This window comes from Balearica regulorum, chromosome 6 (genome assembly GCF_011004875.1).
Source record: "Balearica regulorum gibbericeps isolate bBalReg1 chromosome 6, bBalReg1.pri, whole genome shotgun sequence".
Lineage (NCBI taxonomy): Eukaryota > Metazoa > Chordata > Aves > Gruiformes > Gruidae > Balearica > Balearica regulorum.
Genome location: NC_046189.1, coordinates 32,713,355 through 32,739,566, shown reverse-complemented (window position 1 = coordinate 32,739,566; position 26,212 = coordinate 32,713,355). Strand labels below are relative to the sequence as shown.

The 26,212-nt window shown below is 44.7% G+C and overlaps 1 protein-coding gene across 2 annotated transcripts; it reads right to left on the bottom strand.

Annotated features, from left to right (window-relative positions):
- Positions 1-463: 463 nt before the first annotated feature.
- SCTR (secretin receptor) lies at positions 464-22,840 on the bottom strand. Of its 2 annotated transcripts, none has more exons than XM_075757137.1 (13): positions 22,606-22,840; positions 18,551-18,674; positions 13,783-13,893; positions 9,635-9,738; positions 9,251-9,348; positions 8,138-8,270; positions 6,801-6,954; positions 6,649-6,709; positions 5,879-5,948; positions 3,104-3,195; positions 2,870-3,008; positions 2,673-2,709; positions 464-1,652 (listed from the first exon to the last, which is right to left on the bottom strand). In XM_075757137.1, exons 1-13 carry the CDS (start codon positions 22,648-22,650, stop codon positions 1,570-1,572), a joined length of 1,251 nt encoding a protein of 416 aa, XP_075613252.1. In that variant the 5' UTR covers positions 22,651-22,840; the 3' UTR covers positions 464-1,569. The 2 variants fall into 2 exon arrangements, with proteins under 2 accessions (XP_075613252.1, XP_075613251.1); XM_075757136.1 differs by having other exon boundaries at positions 1,327-1,652; positions 2,668-2,709; positions 22,606-22,780.
- Positions 22,841-26,212: the final 3,372 nt, after the last annotated feature.

Below are 26,212 nucleotides of genomic sequence, written 5' to 3'. Positions count from 1 at the left end.
CCTGGCTGCCATCAGCGGTGCTGCTGCCTGCAGTGCCTGCTTCCCCGGAGGAACTGTCCGCGCCGGCAGAGAGGGAAAAAAAAAAAGCATTTTTCCTGAATCTTTGAAACAGTGCTAATAGCACTGAAAAATCTGCTTCTGTACAGGTAATTTAACTTTGAAAGCATCCTTTGACTTTCTCTGCATGTTTGCCTTCTGTTAAAACGGCAGAAGTCTACCACGAGGGTTTGCTGTGAATAAAAGCTTGTTAGAGCAGTTTTGGCAGAGCGGTTGGGGAATGCCGCTTGGTCAGCATTTGACATACCATGCACGTTTTGCCAATGTCTTATAGGTGATCAGGAGGAGGGTGAAGTGTGATAAACACCACTTGCTTTCTGTTTAGTCGTATTTGCCCTTGAAGAAAACCAGGCAAGAATTGCCCCAACTGGGGAAATGCAGATACAATATCAAGTAGGAGGCTTGATTGCATTTGTGGAATGAATTCTTTTATCTCTTTCCAACTCAAACCAGGGAAATTTGCTTAACAATTTTATCTTTACGAACATAAAGCTGTAAAAGATTTCTGCACGCTGAGTGATCATGGACTGTAGAGAGATTTTTGCCAGCCATTACGGTGTTGTTTTTCACAAGATACCTTGTAACGTCCAGTTCAATTGAGTTTTAAAGGGCTTTCATTGCTTCCCTTCCAAGACTAGCAGGACAAGTCTCAGCAGTACAGACGCAACAGAAAAGAGCCATCTTACTGAAGTTTTCTTGGCCACCCTTGGAATATGCTATAATAGCTTTTTTTTTTTTTACCATTTCAAAAAACATACAAAAATCCAAACTGTTATTTCTGAGATCTCCGCTGTTAGAAGAGGCAAAGGAAGAAAACTCTCTGAACCTGCCACCGTCACCGGAGCATACCTGAGCAATGGATGTGCAGCTGGATAGGAAGCATTAGCTCAGCCATGCTTTATGTTCTCAGTGTCCACCATCCATCACCACAAAAGAAAGACTTTGAATCTTGGTAAATTTTAGGGATGAATTAATTTTGCATTTCGAATCCATGAGCTGTGTTAAAGAATGGCACGGAACATTCATCGTACAAAATTGCACATCCTCCTAGCTTCAACAGCAGAAGAAATAACGAACATCTAAAACTCACCAGCCTGGCTTAGCCTGGAACATGTTGGAGAGCCACATGGAAAATGAAAGGTCACATTTAAGGTAGAAATAGCAGCTGAAAAATATCGGTGTGGAAAGAAACACAAATGACTGTGGCCAGAAACCTAAGGAAGAGCATAATCTTTCAGCCATTTTGCCTTACAAAATAACTCTGGTGCTACACAGGATGTAGATGAACAGATGCGCTTCAAGAACCATTGATCTACAGCCAAGTCCCACTTTCGGATACATACACAAGACTCCCAGCACGGTCCACGGGACTTAACCATGTGTATCTGAGCACGGAGATATCCTTCAGGCATACAGTGTTAAAGCACGCTTGATCTTTGGAGGGTTGTTCTCCTGTGCTCTGGTGGGCTCGACCTCACTGTCTGCATCTCTTGAGTTAAGCCACTTCCTCCGTTACTTGCTGAGGTGCTGAGATGCTGACGCAAGTGTTTGCTTAAACGCCACTGCCTCCATTTTCTCTGAACTTCCAGTTGAACCTAGGTAGAAAGGTCACAAAATACTTAGTTCAGCTAGTTTATCTTGGAGCCCTGCATTGCAGAGAGCAGTATAACAGGAAAAGGAGAGCGGGTTACCTTCGCCAAGGTTTAGATTTATTTATTTAACCCCCAGTTTAAGGGGTTAGGATAGGGCCTGTTTCTTGTCACTTCTAGTGGTATTGTTGTTGCAACCACACAATTTTCTGTTAACCTGTGTTTCTGTTTAATTGCAGGTGAAACCGCTCACGGAGTCTAGCTGGCCTTAGTTTGGGTTAGATTTTTCCAATATTTTTATTTTAGTTATAAAAATGGGTCATTTTAGCACTCTAAGGTAAAAAAAATTGCAGATTTTCTTTTCAAAACCACTTTTTCTGAACCCTGTTAAACATCAAAGTATTTCAAACCTCCTCTCCATTTCAAAGTGATCTTTTCTTCCAACCTTAGGCACTAATGTTTGGGTTTCTTTATTATTTTCCAATAACCTCAGGATCTCCCAGATTTGGATAATGCTTCCCCCCACCTTTACCAACAGCAGCATTTCAGAGTGCAAGTTCTAGCCCAGAAGCCTGGAAGTTATCATACGACTACAAAGGAAACGGTCCCTCTTCTAAAAGCTTTACCTTACGAGGGTCTGGACTGGATACAGCTCTTGATAAATTCCCTCCCAAGGATGAAGCACAGAAAACAGCCGTGGGATGACAGGTAATAGCAGCACGCATCAGAACCAGTTGGTTGTAAGTGTGACTGTGTGCAGGATGGTACTCCCACCCTCTGTTCCCAGACAGTAATAATGCTATCTGATTTACAAAAGGGCTGCAATAGTTGACAGGTGAAGTTTCCATCTGGCATACAATTACTTGGGCTTGCCAGGTCTAGGAGGTATTTCACTAGTGACGTTAGGTAGCTGGGAAGAAAACCCTCAGATAAAACATGTAATTCATTGGAGAATGTATCCTACTGATTAATGAGGCATGCCTGAGCGATAAAAAAAGAATATTATATACACAAAACTCACCTCACCATTAAGAAAACAATAAAGTACAGCCACGACAAAGCCCTAAAAGATAAAAGAACCATGGTCACAGAATTAGAACAGCAGTTTCAGCTTTTAAATGGAGACGAGGCATCTCAAGGGAAATCAGACAGCTTGGTTTTGTTATTGGGACTCTGCTCTGTTTTTTCTTATTTTAAAGAAATAATAGCTTGTCAAATATTACCTGGAATGATCCAAGAGCCAATTCAAAAAACAGCTGAATTTCCATTGTGCCACTGCTTGCGTCTTCGGGGAAAAAAGCAAAGATGATGTAGTGGATCCCAAAGAGAGGGATGAGGAGAAGCGTTGACTTTGCAAGTCTCCTGGGAATGAAAACAGAGGGGAAAGCCGGTGTAGAAGGAGCAAGAGGAGCTCAGGTGGGCTCATGTGGCATAAAGTCGTGATGTAAGGGACATACTTGTATTGGTTGAAATCACTGCTCCGTCCTTCAGGCGAGCTGAGCTTTCTCATCAAGATTCTTAAAATGTTGACAAAAAGAATGAAATTAATCTGAAAAAAAAAAACCACAAGGCAGGACATGAAAAATACCCACCACAACCAAACATCAAAACCAAATGCCCAGTAATCACTTCTGTACCTGCCAGGTATCAGCAGAGCCAGTTGTGGGGTGTTTTAGCTGAGCAGGGGTTGAGGCTGGCCTGCCTGTGTCCCTGTCTCCATCCCAGACCCTGTCCCTGCCTCTCCAGCCTGCTTGGTGACCCTGGGCTTGGGTGCTGGCTGCTTTCCCCACCAGTTTGTTGGAGCTTTAGATATGGGGATGATCAGGGCTTATTATCCGGGCAAATCACCAAAGGGCGGTGAGACCAGGCGCATCGGTAGGGTCTCTTCTGGCTGTGGGGTTCACAGCCTCGGTGCAGTCTGGCTCCACTTTGGGTGGCAGCAAAGGGACAGCACTGGAGCTACCGCTCGCTAACTGGGACTGCAAATGGCATTTGTTCCCTGCCAAAAGACACAGCATGATTTGGGATGATGGAGGCAAAGTGGTTAAAAGTGGGGATAGGAGAGAGTCAGCACAAATTTTCCCCCTCTCCAAGGGTAGATATCAGATAAAAATGCTGATCTGTTTCTTGGTTTGGGAGAAGGTGAAGCAATAGCTGTTTCTGCTTGTTTGACCCTCAGGCAAAGAGTGGGTGTTGAAGGGGAGCCAAAGCCACATCAGGGAGCAACCTGGGCTTTATCCGCCCTTTGCATCAGGGCTCCGAAGTCGCCCTGTGCTCCTCCTGCCCCCAGCACTGCCTGCTGACCCACGGCCCTTTTGCAACACCCTGCACCATGGCAGGCCCTTAACCCTTCCCTACTCCTGGAAACACTATCGGAGTGGTGCACTCTCTTCATGGTGGCTGATACGTGCCTTTGGGTGTCAGAGCAGGGCTCCGAGGTGGTGGGTTTCCCTAAGAGAAGCAGGTCTACTTTAGATGGGGCTAGACCCAGGATGTCCCTGGGTTTCTGAAATTATTGGATGAAGTGGGAGCAACTGGTCTGGGCTGCTGAGGGTGTCTGGAGAGGGCTGGAAGTTTGGGGAGCTGGGGAGGGGTGAGGAAAAGAGCAGAGCTGAGAGGAGCTAGGGGTGGGGAACATGAAGGAAAGACTGAAATATTTTTGGGGGTGTTGGGGGGAGGGGGGGAAAGGAGGCTCAGGTCTGAGGATTCTGGGGTTTTTAACCCGCCAGGCCAGGCAGGAGCCGTGTAGGCTGAGCAGGACTTTTTGTTGATGAAAAACTGCTGGGGAAGGGGGGACGGTGGGATTCCTGCTGGGAGGGATTGCCCGTGGGCAGCACAGCAATGAGTGTTTGCCTAGGAGCACAAAGGAGTTTATCGGTGTTGATTTTCTGCCCTTTGAACTGCTGAGGACTGTGGCTGTGAGGAATAAAGAGATTAGATCTGAATTCTGAAGGACTGGCTGTTTGTTTGTGGCTATGGGCTTGAGAAAAGCCTCTTTTAGGTAAAGAGGCAGAGCAATGCAGGCGGCTCCTGCTTTAGTGGCTAAGTTAGATGTGATCAGCATTTTGAGGAAACTTGAAAGGGAATAGGGTGGCCCTCAAAAGATAAGTTTAAATTGTACTTTTGCCTTGCAGAATGCCTGGGCCTTGAACGCATTTAAATATTGCTGAGTGGCTCCTGGAGCATAAGGGTTGATTCATTAAGAAAAATAAATGCTGTGGCCTCATTAAGTTGATCATGAATCACTTGTATGGTCTTCTGCTTGTCTTGTGGGGGTGAAGGATTGCTCGGTGGTAAACGGGAGCAGAACTTTAACCCACTACCTCTGCTGCTTGTGTTTCCAAGAGAGCCTGCAAGTGTTGCAGTTGGTGTTTTGCAAATGTAATGGCTCCTACTGGCAACACAAAAACCTCAAACAACTCCTGGGTTCTCACTTGGAGCTTCAGTAGGTAGAGTAACTAGCAGCTTGAGTGTTTCTGTACGAGAGTTTCAGATTGATCGTTGCAGAGTGGTCTGCCCCAGAGCATCTCAGTTGGGCAGAATAACTATCTCCAGCCCCTTGGTACCTAAGGCTCTGAAGGTGACCACCAGCAAATGCTCAAATCATAGGTGTTCAGTATTATTTGTACCAAACTGTTCTTTACGTTGCTACTGCTTTGTACTGGGCTGGTTCACACAGACTTTCAATGCCTATGCCTTATTTCAAGGAGCAATAGCATACTAGTGCAATTGCAGTGCACTTAGATATGGTGCGTGCAGCTTGTGAGCCGCTTTCAATGCTAAAAACAAAAGCTAATGGTCATGTAAGGCAAGTTGTTTTTGGCTTTGCTGACAGGGGCATTGACCGGGAGACACAAAGGCGATTGTACTGAAATGTACAGCCACTTCGTTTCTCCTCCGGAGCCTTCTTTGAAACAGTCCAAAACAAGCTTCCACAAGCCAGCCAAGTTCATATGAAATCAACAGGATGTGGAAACCTGATCTTCTTTAGGCTCTTGCTTCTTGGGAGGACACTCTAGCTTTCCTTGTGAACTTAGCTTCGGGGCATTAGTTACTGACTAAATCCTGCTGAGCAGAAGTTGCTTAAGCAGTAATTCATGTGTCACACCAGTTCAGGCACATGTCTTAGGATCAGTTGATTAACACACTTGTAAAGCTGTTGAGTAGATGATCTCTGACTTTACAATATTTGAAAATACAGTTTGAATCTTCTTGTCCCAGAAAAGACTTACAAAAATAGACAAAACTACAGGGCCTCTAATGATCCACCAGGTATTGGCATTAGCGTTAATGTCCCAACACCTGTAAAAATAGAAGAGAAGGTGCAGTCAGTTATCGAAACACTGGTGTCTTTTCAAAGGGGTTTAGTCTGTTTTGCACTTCAGACAGGCCCCTGTTCCCTTCTTCCACAAAATTAATTTCCTGTTCTCACTTAGCTGCACAACACAGGTTACTCAGAAGCTGTGAATGCCCCCTCCCTGGAAATGTTCAAGACCAGGCTGGATGGGGCTTTGGGCAACCTGGTCTAGTGGAGGGTGTCCCTGCCCATGGCAGGGGGTTGGAACTAGATGGCCTTTGAGGTCCCTTCCAACCCAAACCATTCTATGATTCTAACATTTCTGAACAGAAAACTCTCCACCTGCACAGCACAAAAGTACATCCTGCCCTTAAAGTACAACCACTGTTCAAAATTTTGGAAGGGAGAGGAGAAAGGGTCAAAGTTCACCAGTCAGAAAGTCAAATACAGATGCAGAAAACATTGTGGGCTGAATTCATACTTGAAGGCTACCTCCTACCCTTGAAAATACTCAAATGAAATTTGAGGCTCTTTCTCAGGTTGCTCAGCTGGACCTCTACTCCTGCCCACGCTAGGATTCTGCTGTGGTAGTTGGTTTGCCTGGCTGCCAGAGGTTAGGAATGAGCAGGACCCTGTGGAGCAGCCTGTGCGGGGGCTGCATGCTCCCCCTTGACGTGCCACCTTCCCCCCCTCCACACAACTTACCCAATATTTTCATGGAGTTGCCTAGCAGTCGCCCATGCGGCCACAAACACAGTTGGGGCTCCTGCAATTGGAAAAGCTGGTTACTGCTCTGCAAGTCCATCCCAAAGGCAAAATAATCCCACAGTTATTCTTACTGAAAGGAGAACCAGTACCCCATCCGAGGGCGATGAACCTCCAAAGGAACTTCCTTTCCGAGAAGAAAGAAATAACCAGGAGAGTGTGGAGGTAGAGTCCCTCCACGAGGAGCCAGCTGTAGTTAGACATGATGCAGTACTGAAAGAAGACCATGGTGAGCTTACACCCAGCCTGAAGAAAGAGAGGATAATTAGCTTCTGCCTGGGTTTGCATCTACCTTCTAACAGAGAGTGAGCTGTAAATGAATCTTGGCAAACAGAGAATTTATAGCCATTAGGGGACTAAACTGAACGGGTGGCCTCAAGACAGGCATTTGCGTGACAAGAAAGCAGGACTGGCACTCAACTACCTCACTAGTAAGAACCAAATGTGTCATGGACACATGGGTTTGGATTACTGTCTCACTTAGAGGAGCTCCACTATTACTACCTTATTAGTATCAGTAGCACTATTACCACCTTAGAGAAGCACGTGACTGTATTTGTCAGTAATTTTTTTCCTAAGGAAAAGGGTCAGCGAAAACAAGTTAAAATTTGCTCAAAATGTTCTTGGTCAGCAACAAAAATCCAGCAAAACTGGGAGGTAAAACAACCAACCAACCAATAGCCCTTTTTTTCTCTCCTCCCTAATTCCTATCTTTTGGTTTAAAGCATTGAACATTTGTCTCCAGTGCTCCCTCCTTCCCCCCCCCCAATTTTCAAGATACTTTGTTGTCAAGAAAAAGAAATCAAAATTTAGGAGGTTCTTTTTCCAGGGTCTTGGGTGCAAATCCATATCTTACTATCAGGTCTCACACTGTAATATGTCAGCAATATTTAATGTGTTCTCACACTTTTCCTGCCAGCCCTATCCACCAGGATCTAGAATGCATGTAAGAATCTCCACCTTGGTGGTGTATCCTGCGTTCACAGCTTGAGACACCCATTTGTAGGCACTTTTTGTCAATGTGCTCAACCCCTGATGTCTTCTGTGGCCATCAAGTCAATGTAATCAAGATGATGAATGTAGGTACCTACTTCAGACTGACCTGGATGCCCTCTGCTCCAATACTTGTAAGGGCATCTACAGCGAGGAGGAACTGCACCTAGGTTTCTGTGTGTATGGTCCAGCCTGGACTGCTTTTGCATCCTCACGCCTCCCTCAGCCACGTAGAATACTCCCAAACAGGGAAATCTCCACCAGAAACAACCAACATGCAGGACTGAGTGATGGAGAACGGACATACCTCTCTTTTCACATAACTCCCTATGCTGAATAGAAAATTGGGATGGAGATTTCCTTCCCTGCACACTAACTACTGCTAGGATCCTCCCAGGAATCTGAGGCATGGAGCAAGCTGGAAGGCAGAAGTTACCGTGTATGCCCCGCAGTAATTTGTGTCTTCAGAGGAAAACAAAACGGCATCCTTGATGAAGCTGGACAGTGCTCGCAAAATGAACGATGTGAAGAGATGCATGTGGATGTAGTTCCTCGTACAGCGAAGTCGTCTGTTATAAAAAGAGAGATCGATCCCATGAAATTACATTTCTAGCCAATATGGGTAGCTTGTGGCTGTAAACAGCAAGTTTCAATCCTTATTAATGCTAAACTGACAAATTAAGAACGCTGTTTTTCTGTCCATGAAAGGAAGACTAATGCATTTCCCAAGAAGGATATCCTAGAGAAGATTTTAAAAAGCTGAAGTCACATCTGCTCCACTCAGGTACTAAAACAAGCTGAACATTGCCAGAAGAATTGCAATTTCGTGCCAATGTGCCTGGTCTAGCCTCCCTCCCTCCCTCCTTTCTGGAGTAACGTGAACCCAAGGTGTTTATCCACACCTGGGTGGATTTATTTGATTTGTCTGCACAGTGCAGGTTTGCCTGACATGTTTTCTGTATTAAATCTCCAAATAATCTGGATCTGGAGGCCATGCACCCTGAAGACAAGTTTGCAAAGTAGTTGGGGTTCCTTCTGTCCAGAGGTGCCTCCCTGACATTGTAAGGAAAATTAATTTCACTGAATAAGCAGCAAAGTACAAATTCCAGGTTATAAGGATGCATGAAGATAAGCCAACTGTCAGATGGCTGCTGTGAACCTGAAACACCTTCCCAGAAGTCAGTGCAGCAGGACTTAGAGCAAAGTTTTAGCCACAGCTTCAAGTGGGGAAAAGAACAGCAAGGTGAAAGACACTCTGCCAGGGGACACTGAAGTCATGGAAAGACCTCAGCAGGGAGGGGGTGCAAACATCAGTCTGCAAAAATACATCCACCTGCATTTTGGAAAGAACAGGAGAGCACAATATGAGGAGCAGCCCTGACATTTTCTGGGAGACAAGACTGAGAGATCATTTTTGTCACTGATTTCTGTGAAGATTTTCAGAAATACTTCAATTTTTAACTTGCCCTGAAAGCCAGCAGAAGGATCTGGGTGAGCTGAGATGACCAGAAGTCCTGGCCAAACACAAACCAGAGATGCTTCTCCTCACCTAAAAGAGACCAGGACCACTAAGGCTATCATCAGCGTCACGAGGGAGGTGCAGTATCCGATGGTGTACATGGTCTTCAGAGTCATGAAATAGGAATGCTGCAGGGGAACATTGATTCACACTTTTACATTTGACTGTCTGATAGAAATCAGCCCATATCAGTCTCCTCTTGCTTAAGAAATAAATTTTCTTGTAAAATCAGCTACTGTAGTTTTACCCTGAGCAACCCATTCTGATCATTTGGAGGAAGCATTTAAGCTGAAAAACACCTGTAACAATAACCCCACCTGAGTTAAATCACAACATCATTCAGTCCCTCCTTAACACGTTCCTGCCCCGGTGTCCCCAAGCAGCAGATCTGCGGTCACAGACACTCAGACTCACTCTCGCTTCATTTGTTGTGTCATTGACATTGTAGCCACAAGCGATATCGGGTCTCGGATATGGATCTGACCAACCCTCACTCGTACAGTTTCGGTAGACAAAACCTGTGTGGTAACAACAAAAGAAGATGAAATCAGGTGTGTGATCATTTCTAACTGTATCTTTGTTCTCCTTGGAGGTCAGTCACCAATGTGTAGGGTTGCTCCAAGAGCAAAGAGAATGTTTTCCCCCAGGCAGTGCACTCTGCATAGCTGGAGGTGAAATGCAGCTGAGCTAATTATGTTGATACTTGCCCAGTGTACGTGTGGGTCATAGTATTGTTTGCCAACTCAGGGATGACTGTGATGGATGTGTTTTTATTAACTGCAACATAAATAATACTGTTCGGTACATCTGGTGTTTTTTGGCCAGTATTCCAAGATCAGCAAAACCATGACTTTTTCTATCACAGATTCATACTCCATGCAAACCTGATACTTTCTTGAATGCTCCCACCTCCTTACTGTGGTTTGTCATGGTCTGAAGAGAACACAAAACTTCAGATGGTCACAGATGTTTGGTGAAATTTAAATGAAAACTAAAAGGCTTGTCCCCACAGCCAGGTCTGGGCATTATCTTACACTGTTGATTTCCTTGCTTACTTGCAAATTAAAGGCTAGGATGGGATTCTCCTCACTTAAGTTAGACTTCTGAAAGCTAAATTCTTGAGTTCAACTGTGTCCCTTGTGGCTGTCTTTCTAGTCAGTGGAAAAAAAGAGGCATTTGCAGCATTTATCTCATTTTCAGACAGCCATCCGCAGACGGCAGTTTGTCTGACCCACATCTGCTGGGACGTCTGACTTTTAGACTCCTAAAGCTGAGTGTGATGGATCCCCAGCATGTTGCACATGGTTGAATAGGACATGTTTGAACACATCCATATTCATGTTTGGCACTAAAGTGGAAGTGGGAAGTCCTGCTCTACACACCTTACAATCTCGTTGGAAGAAAATGACCCTAGCAGGCAGGCATGTGTGTTATGCGCTGAAGAAAAGAGAAACTTTCACAAAGAAGTAAGGCCACTGCCCACTGTCCTAATCACATTAATCTGTCAGGTAGGAGCCACACTTGAGAAACACGGAGTGAAATCCTGGCTTTGCTGCAGTAAGGCAATACTAGGAAGGACTTAGAGAGTGCCTGAAATCAGCAGCGCTTCTTAGTAGAAGCCTTGCCAGAAGGCACCATAAAAATCTATTTTTGCCCACACATTTATTTATGGGGACTCTAGGGTACTCAGTTCCTGCAAAACATCCCTGCAGCATTGAAGGCATGGAGGGACATGCATATGCAGCAGTATTTGGCACTAGTTTATGCTCTTCGGAGCCCTGCTGGGACTGTCAGGACAGTCAGGGCTCCTGCTACCTCTGGGCTAATTCTGGTGACCTGACAGCAATTCTGCACTTGGTTTGAACTCACCTCTGTAAAACTGCAAGGCACAGCTAACATGCTGAGATCCCCAAGTGGGAAGAGTTCTGGGTGTGTCAGTGTCAGACTATTATTCTGATACTTTTAGGAACATCTTGTTCCAGCTTAGGAAGGACTAGGCTTGCTTTTTAAGCCAGGTTTTCTATAGCCTGTTGCAGTGCAGCAACAACAGGAGACAAGCAGCTCTCCCAAACAGTTCGCAACCCGCCTTGACACCCAGCAAGGGACTGGTATGGTGGCAAGTTCTCTACTTCAGCTTCAATTATTGAGACACATGTACTTAACTCAGAGCAGTGTTGTGCTTGTAAACATGCCTGTAACTGGTTTTTGCCTGAGGATGTCAAAGTGGATCAGACAAGAAGAGGTGAAGTTCTGTGTTGGTGTGCATGTGCAATTGTGTTATATGCAAAGCATGGGAGAGTAAGCAGGACATATTATATTGATGGACACGAACACAATTTTAAACAATGCTACTTGCTTATGGGTGACATACACACTGGGGAAACTGCAGCATGCCCCACTCGGAGCAGATTTGGGGTCTGCAGTCTGTCTGACCGTCGGTGCTTGGTGTTTACTGGTGCCTTGGAGTCTTTCGGTGTTGCCTAGGCAAGGGGGAACACGAAGGCTAAAGGGATGGCCATGGAACTGGGGCTATCCGATGTGGCCTTCTCCTCTGCCTCTGAATCCTCACAGTCGTCACACCTTTCCTCATTTCTTGCCTGAGACACAATGTGCAGGTCTGGATGTGAACTTCAGTTATGCTACCTGATTCCAGAGTATTTTGTTTCTTTGGTCTGCTATGCGGGAAGAGGCCAGACAGTCTGGGCTACAAATGCAAGTCTAGATGTCAGCACAAAGCTCAACAGCATGGAGACCAGGGTTTGGTCAGAGCTCAGAGTTATCTGCATCCCTTAATGTATGGGTCTTTGGCATTTGTGGCTCCCCATCTGCTTTGTAAGTTGTGAAGAGAGAAAACTTTTGCTTTTTTTTTTCCCCCAAGCAAACAGATTTTTGTTTTTCTTTTGCAAAATTGCTTCAAACAGGACGACAACTGTAGCAGTAATTAAATGCATGAGTCACAAGCCAACCGCAGTATAAAATCAGAGAAGAATGTGGCTATGAGAATGAGAATAAACTATTGCTGACTTTGTTACCCAAGATGTCAGAGGCAGAGGCCAAAATAAGATGCAAATGCCAATGGACCGTGTCTTGGCTTTCTGTTTGGAACACTGTCACTCTGGTTATTGCTTATCAGAAGCAGCACAGCTCTCAGCTTCTCGATAAGGAGGGCAACTAAAGTTTAAAGCTGTTAGACTATGTGCAAGATAACGCAATGCACATTTGAGATGTAATTATGACCTTTGGATGTACAAATTCCTGTTTTCCTCCCGGGTGCGAAGGCCAGAGGCAGGGAGCAGTTCCCTCTAGTGGCTGTACCAGCAAGGATTTCATTTAATGCATTTAAGGGCCGGTATCACTATGCTAAAGATTTGTGAGCGCATGCCAGATGGATGATTTCTTCAGCGATCTGTGTCTTTGTGTAGTTTATCCCCTGTCTTTAAACCAGATTATAGGATTCAATGGGCAGCTACTGTTTGTGCGTACAGAAAGTACCACGGTATTTATTTTAATCTGAAGGGCTCATTTCTGATTTTATTTAAAGACCACTAAGTGCTTCTCCTCTGACTTATCTAATCTTTATTAGACAGCCTAATACTTTTGTCTCCCTTTCCTCCCTCCATAAAATGGATCTGTCTGCTTTTCTGTAAGTACTGGACCTCACTAATTTGTGTCCTATAACCAAAGAATGCAAAACCTTCTTCCAATTTGAATCATTAACTCACTAAAGAGAAATGTAAGCACATTTCTTGGGCATTGCTGAAAAGTAGAACGGAAGAGAAAGCAGGCAGAAAGTCCTACTTAATGGCTCATGATTACTGTAGTATACTAGGAATAACTTTCACTTCATTTCTAGCCTAGAAATCCCAGAGAAAGGACAACAAACATTGCTTGAGCTCATCTCTTTTTAAGTAAGTTTTTGTGAGCCATGAAACCTGACTTGCCATGAATTTGTGCCACTTGTGTGGAGCCTGTCACAGCCAAAGGATGAACCCCCAGTGCAGATTTCCTCTTGATGGAGGCAAAATAAAAAAAAAAAATTAAAAAAACCCCCACACAAACAAAAAAACCACCCACTTTTCCCCCTACCTGGCTGGCTGTTTTGCCAAAACTTGTATGAACATAATGCTAGGTGAAATTTTGTCCCTGTCAAGCTCAGCTGAGATCAGCCAGAGTCTCTGAGAGTTGTTAGAAGGGGAAGGATGGGCAGAAATACATAAACACAAAGCCTGAGTGGAGAAAACATTTTTCTTTAAGGAACCATGCTAAAAATCTGCTTTTCGGGATAGCATATACTTCCTGCACTTTTCTCCACCTGGCTAAGAAAAATAAACACTTAAAACATCTTGCTGCTTTAATTCCAGGCTTTCCCACATTTAACTTAGTGTTGGAAATGTAGCTGCTAAGTGACCATCGGTCTTTAAAAGAAGCGGAGACACAATTTCACTTCAAGTTCATACCTGACAGTGGCATCTTTGTAACAGATTTTGTTTTTTAAAAATAATAATAATAAAAAAATAATAATAAAAACCACCTGGGCAAGAAAAGCATCTTTTTATTGTTACCTTTTTTCCCAGTCAGCATCTGGAAGAATTCGGGGCAGTGAGCGTTGACAGTCTGTCCCACGGCAGATGAAGGCCAGCAGCTCATGTTATCCCACATTCCAGCACATCTGCCTGGGGGGGAGGGCAACAACAGAACACCATGCAGCATCTCCCAGTGACAAAACACCATGAAACTTCTCCCAACAATGAAACACTATTAAACATCTCCAAGCAATGAAACACCATGCAATGTCTCCCAAGGACCAAGGCAGCTATGGGAGCAAAGATGCTCAGTACTCTGAAGAGCAAGCTGGATGAGACAGAACAAGTCCTGCTGAGACCTGTCAAGTCCTGGATAGGACAGAACAGGTCTTGCTTGCTTCAAACCAGCCCCAGCAAGCTCCAGGCCCATCCCATTCTGGTCCTTGACTCCACTAGTCTCTACTAGCCAGACAAAGAGCAACCTGGGCCGTTGTGAACTTTGTATCAGACCCTTACCTACACGTCTGCCTTCTGGTAACTATTGTATGGCCCTGGAAAGATGAAGGAAACCAGCTGTGAATTTTTTAGCTCACTTTTCAGTCTTTATAAAGCTTCCACTTTGAGTGACCCTGATGTTTTCCTTACATTATCCTTTTGTAAACAGAAAAAGATACAACATGACGAGGAGTTTAAACAGTTTCGGAATGATACTAGGGAAAGGGCAGAGAGGAACAGTATCCATGTCATCCTTGTACCACCATAAACACCCCTCTGCTTTTTGTCCCTTTCATTATGCCAAGACCGTGCTGTAGTAACGCCAACAGACCGCTCGCTGGGCTTGGCTGGGGGTCTCAGTGGCTTTTCTGCTGCAGGAGAGCAAAACTCTGCCAAGCTCTGTCAGTCTCTGGGACTGTAAAGCAAAGATCATCACATTTACAGACCAGGGCAAAATATGGGTTCATACCAAATATGCTGGTAAATCTGCCTGTACTGTTGTTCTTTCTAAGGCCAAGCCTCTAACAGAGTGACCTGCCTGTTGGAGGACCCATCTCAGAGCAACCATCGAACCTGGAGTCCCGCCGGGCTGTCTGCAGGCACAAGCCTGTGGCTCAGTTGCCCTCCCTGCACCTTCTGCCACCTGAGGCCTCCATCAGCTGCAGGGACTGACCCACACTGCCCAAACCCACCCCATTTCCCTCAGGTGCAGGAGCTGCTTATGTTAAGGACAGGCTTGTTGTGGTCCCCTCCTACAGTCAGGGTGTGAGGGGTTTCTCAGCTGCGCCCTTGGCTTGGCCGTGTTGCCTTCTGGTAGGAGTGGTAGAGAGGCAGCAGGGAGCTGATGGTCAATGGAGCACAGCGTGACGGTGATCTCAGTCTTGCTTAGGTGCTTGAAGCTGGCATGCATGAATTTTGATCCGCAATGCAGAGTGTTAATAGATAAGGACCTTGTGGCACAGAGAAACTGCAATCCTGGTCTTTCTTATTTTGCTCTTCTCCTGCAAGCATTCAGGCTGGTTCCCTTTTGCCTCCATTCACCATCATTGGTTTTTGCAAAGCCTTGTCTGTGGGTTTTGTAATGTGACAGGGAAAAAAGAGGCCACTGGAGCATGCCAGGACCACCCTACACCTGGCAGGTCTCAGCATGTGCCAAACGCCCTGCACACTCACTGAAAGTGGAGCGGAAGAAGTGCTGAGTGCTCTCCTCAAACGCTTCATGCTTTATAAGGCCAGCCTCCATTAGCCTGACAAAAATATTTACATTTCTAGAAATGTAATGGTTTCCTCCTGCCCAACGGTCCTAGTGCCTGGAACTACAGAGCTTTTCACAGGGCACCTCAGCTCTGGTGTCCTCCCTGTGACAATGTTTATAGGACTTGGTAACCTTTCACTTCAAAGCAATAGTTTAATGACAAATGGAATGTCACCTTGGGTGATATTTATGCCTAGCCATGCTGCATTGTTTGGATTATGGAACCTTCATGCCAACACCACTGGCATAAAGCCCCCAAATCAGACTCAGTGCACAGCAAAATCTGGCAAAATTATGATGTTGGGATGGTCTCTGCCTGGGAGGAGAAAACAAAAACCAGCTGAGCCATTCCTACTGCAGGTGGGCTTCTTGCCATTCCTCAGGAGCAAAGCCAGTGGCACCCACCCCTACCTAGCTAAAGAGCCTCCTGGGTGGAGGCAGAGCACAGCGGCATCTCCCTGACATCCCTCTGCTCTTTGGGACCTCCCTCAAATGGCAAACAGAGCATTCCTCCAGCAGCAATACATGGTGTCACCACAACCAGAGGTCCCAGACCTCCAGCAGCTTCCCTCCCCTGCTCCCTGCACCTGAGAGAATTATTCCATCTTTGCTCATGAGAAAAAAGGAGCATCTCCACAACTTGGATTACGTTAATGTAGCATTTATTCCTTCTGCAATCTAAGGGCATCAGAAGGGCAGAGGCCCTTCTTCCTTGTGCTGCAGGAGGATAAAACCACTTACTGCTCAGGTACTTTGTGCTTGATTCACCCACAACTAATCTGGGTGTTTGTGCCATTTTCCACAGAGACGTGAGCACCGCAGCAGAGATGGCGCAGTGGAAGCTTGTGCCCTGCTTTGCCCTTCTTCCTGCTTGCACCAGTCAAAGCTTCTGGGGTAGGTGCAGGAAGGATGGGGTATGGAAGGCAACCTACACCCTGCAAAGCTGCCTTTGTCTCTCCCTGCATGAACCACCAAGGACATGCACTGAGTCCCCAGAGCTTTGTTTCTCTCTTCTTGAAACGGAAGTCTCCGTATGGGATTTTCTCTGCACAGACCTCAGACATGCAGATAATTGAAGGCTGGAGGTATTTTCAGATTATTTATTTCCCAGAATAAAAGCATTATTCCATAATTTACCAAGGTAACAAACCTTCCTTGTGTAAGGACCAGCAGAAGGAAGTTCCTAGTCTCTGTCTTCAGGAACCATTACTTGGGGAAAGATGTGCATCTTGCTTCTGTTTATTCTTCTTGGGTTTCACTGCCAGGAGGTGTGTTTGCAGCGTTACAGAGACAGGCTTGGTCACTTGGGTCACTTCCAGCTTAAAGCTTTCTGCCCTGAGCCCACAGCACTGCACCTTGTTTGATCTGACTTGTGCTGTTAGAAGAGCAATTTTGACAGCCATTGGAAATGCTTTCTCAAAGATTTAACATGATCCTATACTTTTAACTTCTATCTCTGTAGATTTGGGGAGAGGGGCACAGAGGGTAGAATTATCCTGTTTAAAAATTTCCAGTAACAAAAGGCTTCAGGGGAATTTTTGAATTTGGATCCAACTTAAAACTGGATTAAGTCTCTCCTGAGGAACTAGTATTTTACTGAGACAAAATGAGACCATCTGTAAAATGGCACTGCCTGCTAATGCTAGTGCTGGTCCACACCTGCATGGCCCTGTGAAGTTTAACTTGCTTGCATCTTCGGAGCTCTGGTGCAGAGGAAATGCAGAGCTCACCATTAGAGCCATGTCACAGGAGCAAAGCAGAAAAATAGATAGGTTGTCAAACCACTCTCCTCTTCAGCGAAGGGCACCGGGGAAGGAAACAAACAATGCTGATTTATTCATATCATCAAACTTCTTATATGCAAAGCGACAGATCTGTGTTCTGGAGCATCTGGCATAACCTGCCATAAGGTACCCTGTCACTGCTACATGGGCGTAATGCCCTGAAGCTGTGCTCACACCCATCAGTCTGCTCACAGGCATAAAACAAAGGTGGAGAAAAACGCTAGGCATGCTAAGAAACCAGGCAATAGATCGTCCCTCTGAGTCCTGCCCTTGGACCAAGTCATAGTGAAACAGTTCTGTGTCTCCAATGGTCTCTGTTAGAGAGGAAGGCTTTGAACCTAAGAAAAACCTCAACTCTTGCTCCACACAGTAGCTTATCTCTGGCCGGGACACCCTGCACACAGCACATCTCACAGGAGTTCCTTCACTTTCCACACTGGTGAGGACCTTGCCATGTCATGGTCCACAAAAGTCACCCAGAAACAGTTCAGTCTGTGAGATGCTGTGAATGACACAAACTCATCCTTGGTGGCAATGGCTGGTCACACACAAAAAATAGTCACATCTGTTGCCTCCATCCAACGTACCCTGTGAGATGTTGACCCAGCTGCTGCCTGGGGGAGCTAACACTCAGTTCATAGGCAAGCTTCACTAATTGCCTGCAGTTATCTCTCTGAGAACCCTTGCACATGAACGTGCTTGCTGAGCAGTGAAAGGAAAGCTGTCTACATGATGAGGACTCAGTAACACAAGACCTTCCCAGGCCAAAAAACTCCTTTATATGATGATAAACCCTCTCTGAAATGCAAGAGCTCTGTTATGTGACAGTAAGTTAGAACAAGGAGGAAGTAACAAAGACCGTCAGGCCACATGATTTAAATGTTGGCTGCTGGTATTCATTGATTTTGAAGGCAAACATAGTTAAGTAAATTTGCACTTAATGGGCTGACTTTATAAAAAAATCCTTGTCCAAGATGAGAAGAACTCTAAATTATCTGCAATTTGCAGGATTTTGTTGCTGATGTGCTCCCTAGTTGTGAGGACTGCAGTTGAGCAGCTGAGTTAGAAGTCTCCTATGACCCTTGCTGTCACAGTAAGGTCAAAATCGCACTCTTGGAGCCTTTTAACAGATCTTACCTGGTTTTCTGCTCCTGAAGGAGAGATGCATACAAGGTGCATGCCTCCAATGGGGCAGAAAGTGGGGTATCTGATTTTGAGGCCACTCAGCTCACTTGAGAGCAGTTTTTATTGTGTACATTCATTCAGCCTTTACCTGAGATCAGTAGATTGTTTTCAGGCGTTCTGTTCTGTGCCTCCAGGGAGAGAGTCTCAGCACACTTTTCTTCCTCCTTTTTCAGGACACTCAGGAGGTCACAAACAGGTGGGACAGCTCTGATCTGCAAATTTTAAAAGCAGTGGAATCACTTTTCGTCTTAAAACTTACAACTCCTCAACAAGATTTACCCTTCTTATGCTCACATTCCCCCTGCAGCCCCATCAAGTGATTGTGGGCAATATTTCCTTGAAATACATTCAATTTCCTTGAAATACAGTCAATTTTCCTAATTAAGTCTGCTTTTTTTATAGTAGCAGCAGGCAAGCACAGACTGAGTTTCTGCCTTCTCTCTTTTGCTGACATTACTGTTATTGAGAAAAATGAATGTGCTATTCTGCTAAATTAAGTACACGAGCAGGATGCTCTTCCAAAAGGCTGCAGAAACATCCAGGGCACTGCTGGACTCTCATAAAGCAACAGGGAATTAATTACTCGCCCCTGGCAGTGTTAAACCATAGACCTGGCAGGTCATTCTCCTGGGCACAAGTGACCCAAATACGTCCACTGGTTGCAGACCACCCAAGCCTGTTTCACTGCTGCTGATCATGAAGCTGCAGGAGCCAACCTGAAAGCAGAATCTCACCCAGATTTTTGCGAGAACCTAGACGGTAATTTGTCCTAAGGTCATTTTCTCACCTTCCCATCTTGTCCCATCCTCCTTTCTCACAAAGCAGCATGGAAATGTTAGTCTTAACTCAATTCTGATGTGGCAATTAAATGTGCAGTTTATGTTATATGTGGCTGGACCAAAATTAATGTACAAACCAGCTACCCACCATTAAAATGGCATGTATTAAAAATCATTGCACAATGATTTGCAGGACAAGGTCCCGGTTGTTATGTCTTGCAGTAAAAAAGTACTTTTACTATTTCTATTATTTTACCACTTTCTATTATTTTTGACAATAAAAATACTAATATAAGCGGGTTTTCATTATAACAAATAAGATAATTCCTCCCTCATGAACAAAACCGAAAATCTTTATAAATTCTCGCTATGGAACTTATATGTATATATGTATGCATACATATATACACACACATACTTAAAAGATTAAAAGCAAGTCATCAAGATGTATTATTTAAAAAGTATCAGATATAATTTTTTTATGTACTTTGTGCAGGAAAAATTAACCCAGCAGCATGATATTACTACTCAACCTAATCAATCTTGTAGCACTGCTGATCACTTTCAGATTGGATTTAGAAGAGAGAATGATCACTGAAAACCTCGTAATGAGAACTATTCCTTTTCTACAATTAAATTTTAGCCTAAGGGACATCAGCAACTATATTCCCACTCATTTCAGCTGGAAGTACTCTGGGTATTGTATTTCTGAACAAAGTTTGATCTTTTCAGCAGTGTATCATGCCTCATCTAATTGTCTGTTGTGTTAACTTCAGCATCTTTCTCCCTTTGTGTGTCATGAAATAAATAAACTAAAACCCATTTGGGTTTACATAATGTAATGAATTTGCTGGAATCACACATGCAAAGAATTCAGATGAAATAAACTATCATCTGATGCCAGGATTTAAATGTGGGTTTTTTAATCCATGTCATATTTGGGGGGGGGGGGGGGGGAAGAAATACTTTTAAAAATTCATTTAATCTTCAGAAAAAATAGAAATATCTGATTGGAGTAACATGCGTAAAGAAATGTAATAGCATTTAGTAGTTTTAGTTGTTAGCTGAAGGCTGAATTTGATAATTTCTAAATCTTGACAGATTTTTTTGAATGTGCATTATTTATAACTCTCTGTTGTTATCTATTTGATTACCAATAGTAAAGCAATTTAGTACATTTTCAGAGTTCACAAGTACAAACGTGACAGTTAAGACATACAACGTACTTCTACTATAGTATTGTTGTCCAAACATTACCTTGAAAATACATTAAAAACCAATATTAGTACTGAGCATTTGAAGCGGCCAACAAAACCGGTCTGGTTTGCGTGCAGGTTGTTCATGATACTGAACGTACGTAAAAATAAATGCTAGCAATCACGTTTTAGTAACAATCATCTCAGAAACAGGAAAACTGTTCACCTTAAACAAGGCTATACATCTTGTGGTCACTGTTTCTTTTTAAGAAATGTAGGGCCTAAGAAAGATTTTGTTCCAACATGAGATTTAAAGACTACGTTATATCGTTATGGCTAGAATGAGGCTGGATGCTTTTAGCACATCCAGCTGTGCAGACCACTGCGATGATCTGATAGAGCACTAATTTCTGACATAAAATGTGTGCTCAAGCAGGAATATGGTGTGCTGATGCCTTACAATTAGTGTTTAACCCCACCAAGTGATGTCCACCCTACTCTTCTGATCAGACACTGCTCTCTGGTAACAGACATGCGCGTAATTAGATTTTAAACCCAGAGAAAGCAGAGAGCTTCCAAGTGCTGGTTTAAAGCCCTTGTTTTCCACAAACGCTGTCCCTCGGTCGGTCTTTGCCAACGCCGGCATCCGACGGGGCAGGCTCTGTGCGAGCGGGGCCATCACAGGTCCGGCGCGGCTGTTTGCCAGGCGATGCCAAATCCCGCTTCCCGTGCCACAGCTAGATAACCCCACTCTGCTGCCAGCTGCGCTTGGTCTCGCTCGTGTTTACCGTCCGCAACTGGGAGCAAACAGACGGCCCCCGCACCTTGAAATCGAGGAGGAAAATGGGCTCCTCTACATGGGTTTTTTTGGTCTTTTCCTAAGCAGTTCACTGAAACAGCTCCCAGCTCACAGGCTGTCAGATTTTGATGAGGAGGCAAGACATCCTCATGTTTTGTTTAAAGAAAATGTCAGGAACCAAAATAATTCCAAACAGAAATAGCTGTGATAAACAGATGTCCAGAACAGGCAGAAAGCTGCAGTTCGTCATATTGATAGCAACAGCCGACTACAGTTTTTAGCCTGTGAAATGGACGGATCTAAACAATATTTAATATAAATAATATTTGCAGCCACAGAATTCACAGCTATTTAATTTGAAAGTAAGTGGGTTTAGTTTAACGAGAGGATTTAAAGGAGAACAAAAGATGCCTGGCAAGATCAAAATAGGTATTTTGAAGGATTAGAAAGAGAACAAGCAGAAGGAGATGCTCTCAGTGGCACCCTGAGCAATGACATCTATTTACAGAGTCCTGTAGGTAACAGTTAATAAGAAAATAAAATGACAAGAAAACCATTAAAGTCACTATTTTTATTGTGGAGGATGATCAAAAGGCAAAAAGTTTGCTGATTGCCTTCACTCTGCAATTAAAATATTTAGGCAGAGCTCAGGTTTTCTCAGTTTGAACCAAATCCCCTGCTGGGACACATAGATTGATTTTTCCATTAGTTGCAATGAAACAGTGATTTTTTTACACTTGCCAGGAGTTTGATCCTTTTCCAACTTCTCACACTCAAACTGGACTTATTTCAGTCTTGCTTTTATATGCTTTCAAAACACAAATAAGCTGAGCCGCACATGGGCATCACAGCCCAGGTTCAGCTGTCCTTCCTGACGGGTCTGAGCACCCGGAGCTCAGCAGTGACAATCTGTCACATAAACTCCCAGTAAAGTGATAAAGCTAAAAGCAAGAAACCAAACTTTGTGGGTCAAACATCAGTTTGCATTCCTTCAATCTGAGTCAAGGGAGGCTTTGGTAGTGGTGGGCATTCCCCCTTAGGGGATTGCTTGCTGGTGTAAATCAGCAAAGCTTCTCTAAATGGCATCAAATCTTTTCTCCTTCATCACAGAACCTGCTATGTTTACCAAAGCAAGTTAGTAACACTGCTGTCTTTATACAGGTGGGTAAACTGAGGCATCCATCATCTAGCCATCTGGCCACTGTCAATTAGCGCAGGAAGGAGCAGAAACAAGAGTAAAATTAAAAAATCCCAGCTTCTACACAGACCTTTTTAAACAAAACCACCACGACTTCATGGAATAGAGGTGCACTTACTCAGACAACATGTGATTTCATGCAAGTGGGAATAAATAACTCTGAGCACCTACCAGGACAGTTGAAATACAGAAGATGATCACCCAGATGGTCCACATAGTCAATCACGGGCTGTTTCCTTCATCCCTCGCGCACCAGAGGTCACCGGGCTGTCTGTATGCTCTCCAGCGTGGCTCTTAGCTCCTTTCACTTCATCCCTTCCCCTCCTCGTTTTTTTTCCTTCCCAGCTTTGACCATCCTTAGCCAATGTTTCTCTCCAGCTGCTGAGCCCTAGAGAGCATCAGCAATGACAGGACCCCTCCACCCCCCCGTCCACCCTCCAAACTCTCCTCCTCCTCTGCAGAAGCCTCCTGTCCCAAGAATAACAGCACCTCCGTTGAGCATGTTCCTACTATCGTCTGCCTCGCTTCCCGGCTATTATTCACTGTTATCAATGGGTGTCGCTGGGGAATGATCATTTCTCACGCTCCCATGATAAGGGACCAAGCAGGACTCCCGTGTAAGATGTCAGCCCCACAATGGCAGAGGTAATCAATCAAAGGGAAATACAGCCCTGGAATAAGTGCCCTGCTGAGAAACAGGGTTGGAGGAATGGGATTCAGGCTGCCTGCACTGCTTCTGCTCTCGACAGCTCTGCACATGCCTCCCACAGCGAGCATACATCCCCAAGAGCCAGAAATCAGGAGGCTGGCAGAGCCTGCTGCAGGACAGCCGGCTACCCGTGTCTCCCACCAAGCCCATGTGAGCACAGCTGCCGGAGGTGAAAACGACCTCAAGTCTGGGGTAGGCACCAGAGAAAGGGCAAACAGGGGATCTGCTCTTCCCACTCCTTCCCAAGAGAACTCTGAATGCTCCCTGGACTTCACCCCCGCATCCAACATCCAGAGAAACAGTCAGTCTGCATTTCTTCTCCATGCTATAGGTTGCAAGATGTCATTGCGTTTGCCCCTGTGGTACCTTGTTGGTGAGATGTGGATTCCAGCCATCCTGGGTTCCCCATAGGCAGTTCCTCAGCAGTCCCCTTCCCTTTCAGCAGAGCCCTCTTTGTTTTTCCAGGTTTTGTTTCTGTGGCAAAAACTATTGTAAAGGAGCTGTGTGCTTACCCTGGGTGTGAGCTCCCAGCTGCCAAAGCAGGCGCTCCAAACCCTTGCTTGCCAAGTTCACTTGTAGCACAATAATGAATATGGATCCACAAAAGAGCCGAAGTCTGCACTGTGAACTAGTGCTCTTTCTCAAAGCACTGCAGTCCTCAGCTTGGCAAAGTGTCTCGAAACGTCTTTTACCACCTATTCCAATTTACCACCAGCCATCACCCTAGACAGGTCAAATATGATGAGGGGCTGCCCAGTACACAGGTGTGCTCCAGATCTACCAGTAAAGTCAATGACTATGGCCATAAAACATATGGCTTATTACCTGTGCATTGAAAATTCAGCCTTTGGATTAAGCAAGTCATCTGCTGAGCAGCACAATGAAGGAATCCATGTTTCCTAGCAAGTGCTGCCCTTTCCATGCCCACTCTGACCACGGTAACTCCAGCTCATCTCTATATGTGCTCCTTAGGACAGTTGAATTGCAATGCTCTGTGTTTCCATCCACACCACCCTCATCTCTCCCTACATCTCCAGAGCAGGAGTCGTGCAAATGGCAGCATTTGCTCTAACCCCACGCTACGTTTGCATGTGCTAGCTGCCCGGCCGCCATGCTCACACAGCATCCTTTGCCTTGCAAAGGGCACATGTTTCAGTCTTCCTTGCCCCTGTCCACACAAAACTTGTAGAAACATTCATTTCTTGAAGAGCTCTGCTTTCCCACAGAGTTTGGTTGAAATTGGTCAAAAGGTTAGACAAATTGTTAAAAGGGGGTCTGAGAGGCAGCCAGACAATGCCATTATAGTAGTCTCGAGAAACCACTTTGGCAATGCTGCGTCATCTTGTTGGGGTGCCAAGTCATTCTCTCTCTTCCTTTGGCTGAAGGAATATTTTATTATTCCATTCATATTGTAACAGCTTCCCCTGAAAGCCACCACTCTTGCTCGCGTTTGTGTAGTCAAGGGAGCTTTGGTCCTGAACGTACTTCTGAATGTGGGGCATTTTCTGAAATAGGCAATGGTTGCCCGGGCGTTTCAGAGAGACAACAGTGGATTTAAACATCAACGGTGTGAATGAAGAGCCTAATATTTTGTGACCCTCCCATTATATTCATGTGCAGGCTGAGCATTTGAAAGAAGATAGATGCAAAATAAAATCTGGAGAATTCTCACCTGTGCAAACCATTGCGTGACTCACAGCGCAGCAGATGTCAGTGCAGAGGGACAGACACCACGGAATGGGAAACCTAAGAGCAGCAGCAGACTGCAGAGAATTTTTACCAAGATTTCATTTATTCTGAAATGAGGCATTTGTTTAATTAAACAATGTGGCGTTGCACTTGGCTGTGTGCATCTGCCTTTATTCCTACTCAGTATATCCGTTTTAAATTTGTCACAGCTGGAATTTCTTTCAAGTCTGTAGTCTAAACCAGAAACTAAACATCACAATTTGTTCATGTAATCTTGAAAGACTTTTAATTGTAACTTTAGGTGTAAATAAAAGAAATTACTTTGCTTTGTATTACTCTGATTGTAGAGTTGCTTACTCTTCAAACACTAACCAACTTTGTTGTTAAATATTTATTTATTAATACTTAAAATTTCCATTAGTGCTTCAGCCTAATAATTCATTTTTCTCCCTCCTTTGCTAAACAATTAAATTGTTTGCAATACCTCTATTACAGCTTGGCAATCAGGCCATGCATTTTTCATCTCATACTTGGAATGTAGAGATAAAACTGACGTGAGAATCACCTACTTAAATCCTAGTTCACAACCTTTATTTACACTAGCCTTCCCAAGGAAATCTGCAGATTTGTTGCCTGATAATCCCCCCTCTTCACCTACCTTTTCCACTGATGTGCTACCTTACAGAGTGCTTTTCCAGAGGTGCCTCATGTTCAGCTCCTCTGAAGCGAGGATGGATTCTGGTTTACACTCGGCTATCACTGTCCAAACAGACAGACGTACATGTGAATTGTGCTTCTGTGGGAGGAGAGACATGTTAACATGCTATTTGCTCTACTATGTTCCCACGGCCTTTTTCTTGGAAACAGGAACAAAAACCCAGCAAACCCATAGACCTAAACAAGTTCAGCATGGGACACTGTGATTAAGCTCTGGAGCCGGCAAGTCTATTTTCAGCCCCAAACCATGCCACACAAAAAACATAGCATTTTGCAGAAACATCTCCCCTTTCCCCATGGAGCCGATTGGAGCAGCCCATCCCCCTGTGAGGGCTCTCCAGCAGGTACATTCTGCAAGAGAAAATAATTTTAACCATCTGCCCAACTTGTCAGGTGGAGAATAATCTGTCTGCCTTAGTCTGTTTACTCAGTCGAGGCGTATGGATAGTTTGGAAAAGCGCTGGCTTGCTTTCTCACCTGATGTTTGAAATGGTCCAAGCTCCACCAAAGGCGGAGAGCTCCACACATGGAGCTACGAGGAGGAAGAGGTGCACGCACCCAGGAAAGGAAGGCTGAGACGGGAGGTTTGGCAGGCAGGAGGTGTTTTATGTACCTCTCTGAGGGTTTAGGCACCTTTAGGGTGATGTAGCACACTGGGACACA

What these genes read in the sequence shown, in the direction of transcription:
- SCTR (XM_075757136.1), bottom strand. Translation starts at nt 22,650, where the DNA reads ATGTGGACCATCTGGGTGATCATCTTCTGTATTTCAACTGTCCTG. An exon ending in GATGCTGACTGGGAAAAAAG is followed by an intron (nt 9,739 to 13,782) that starts GTAACAATAAAA and finishes GTTACCACACAG; the next exon opens with GTTTTGTCTACCGAAACTGT. An exon ending in AGTGATTTCAACCAATACAA is followed by an intron (nt 3,009 to 3,103) that starts GTATGTCCCTTA and finishes TTTCATTCCCAG; the next exon opens with GAGACTTGCAAAGTCAACGC.